The sequence below is a fragment of the Aplysia californica genome, unplaced genomic scaffold (genome assembly GCF_000002075.1).
Source record: "Aplysia californica isolate F4 #8 unplaced genomic scaffold, AplCal3.0 scaffold01169, whole genome shotgun sequence".
Lineage (NCBI taxonomy): Eukaryota > Metazoa > Mollusca > Gastropoda > Aplysiida > Aplysiidae > Aplysia > Aplysia californica.
This window is the reverse complement of record NW_004798439.1, coordinates 160,837-162,568: the sequence shown is the minus strand read 5'-3', so window position 1 is coordinate 162,568 and position 1,732 is coordinate 160,837. Positions and strand designations below refer to the sequence as shown.

Below are 1,732 nucleotides of genomic sequence, written 5' to 3'. Positions count from 1 at the left end.
CACGGGCCTAAGTCTGAACATCAAGAAAACAGAAACAATGGGGATTAACAGAAAAACTCCAACACCAACTTGCAATATCAGAATCAATGTTACCACCCTCAAGCAAGTACAACATTTTAAATATTTGGGGAACATTATATCATCAGATGGGAGATGTCATACCGAAATTAAAAGTCGCATTTGCCGAGCAAAAGCAACCTTCCACAAAATGAAACAGATACTTACAAACATCAGTCTGTCACTGGAAACAAGAAAAAGAATACTGAAAAGTTACATAGAGCCAGTCCTACTATACGAGTGCGAAGCATTGACAATCAATAAATAGAAAGCTGGAAAGAACACTTGAAGCGACATAATTGGGGTTCATAAGACACATGCTGCGTATCCCATGGACAGTTAGAAAAACAAATGAAGTAGTCTTGGTTGAAAGAAATTGCAGACGACAGCTTATAACGAATATACGAAAACGACAGGTAAATTTCAAATGGACACACAAGGCGGAAAGAAGCATTGGAGAATATTGTATCAACAGGCAAGTTTAATGGAAAGAGAGGCAAAGGCAGACAGAGTAAAGTCAATGATCGCCCACGCCAGTCGGCAATGCACCGGATGACGATGATAGTTACATTAAAAAATCAGTTTATCTTGTTAAACAATGTGATCTATTGAGTACCGTAACATGACACTTCATGTTGTGACCTATTTGGTACTGTATTATAACGCTAAATGGTGTTATCTATTGAGGTTTGTGTCCAGATACAGAGATAGTATGATCGATCTATTACTGTATTGTCACATTAAATGTGATCTTTGTGGTACTGTATCATCTCACTAAAGGATGTGTTTAATAAGATCACACTAAATGGTGTGATATATTTAGTACTGTGTGATCGTATTCAAACAGTTCATCATTAATAAGTCTATTTCAAACTGTCAACGGTAATACCATACGAAAAGACGCAGTCCATTGCCCCCCCCCCCCTCTCCTTTCCACATTCTTTCTCCCACGTCTTTATAAAGTTCATAATGAAAACCTCTGGCTCTAATTATTTTTATAGCCATTGGCATGAATCAGTCTCTTTTAAATTCACCAAAGGTATCATCACTACGCCACTGCCTCAGAATTACAAACTTCTATCCGTCATTTTTGGCCGTTTTCAGTTACTAAGACCATGAGATCAGAAACCGATTGCTCTGTCTGCTCAATTAGAATTGTGAGATTATTCGGAGTCGTTATCAATTATATTGGAAGAACTTCATTTAAAAAGGTTCGACATATTGTGAAACTCAAAATATTTGATGTCACATTTCTCAGAATTCGGTACTGAATAGATAGAACTTTGTGAATCTAGGGTAGCGATAAATCACGCCCCCTCCCCCCCATGTCCACTCCCCAGGTGTCCATATCGTTCAGCGTGCACAAGTCCGAGCCTAACAGAAACGTGTCGGTGACGCTGACGGCTGACGCTAACTCTACCGTCAACGTCCTAGCAGTGGACCAGAGCGTGTTACTACTTAGGGCCGGGAATGACATCACCGCCAAAAAAGTAAGTCACTGCTGGGTTTTTTTTTAATACAGAACAACGCAGTCCGTCCCAACGTCTTGATTTTAAAGGATTTTGTTTAAAAACGTGTTTCAAATTATTCACAATTCACTTTAATGATGTTTTGGAGAAATATTGAAACTGTTTGCGTACGCTTGTCTTCCTTCCTACTAGTAACTTTTCACCCC

The 1,732-nt window shown here is 39.0% G+C and overlaps 1 protein-coding gene across 1 annotated transcript in view; it reads left to right on the top strand.

Annotated features, from left to right (window-relative positions):
• Positions 1–1,732, top strand: part of LOC101861335 (CD109 antigen) — a gene marked incomplete at its 5' end in the record, with an annotated part of 40,801 nt that overhangs the window by 8,366 nt on the left and 30,703 nt on the right. The window contains 1 exon segment of the mRNA XM_013090187.1: positions 1,398–1,547. Coding sequence (XP_012945641.1) covers positions 1,398–1,547 — 150 coding nt within the window.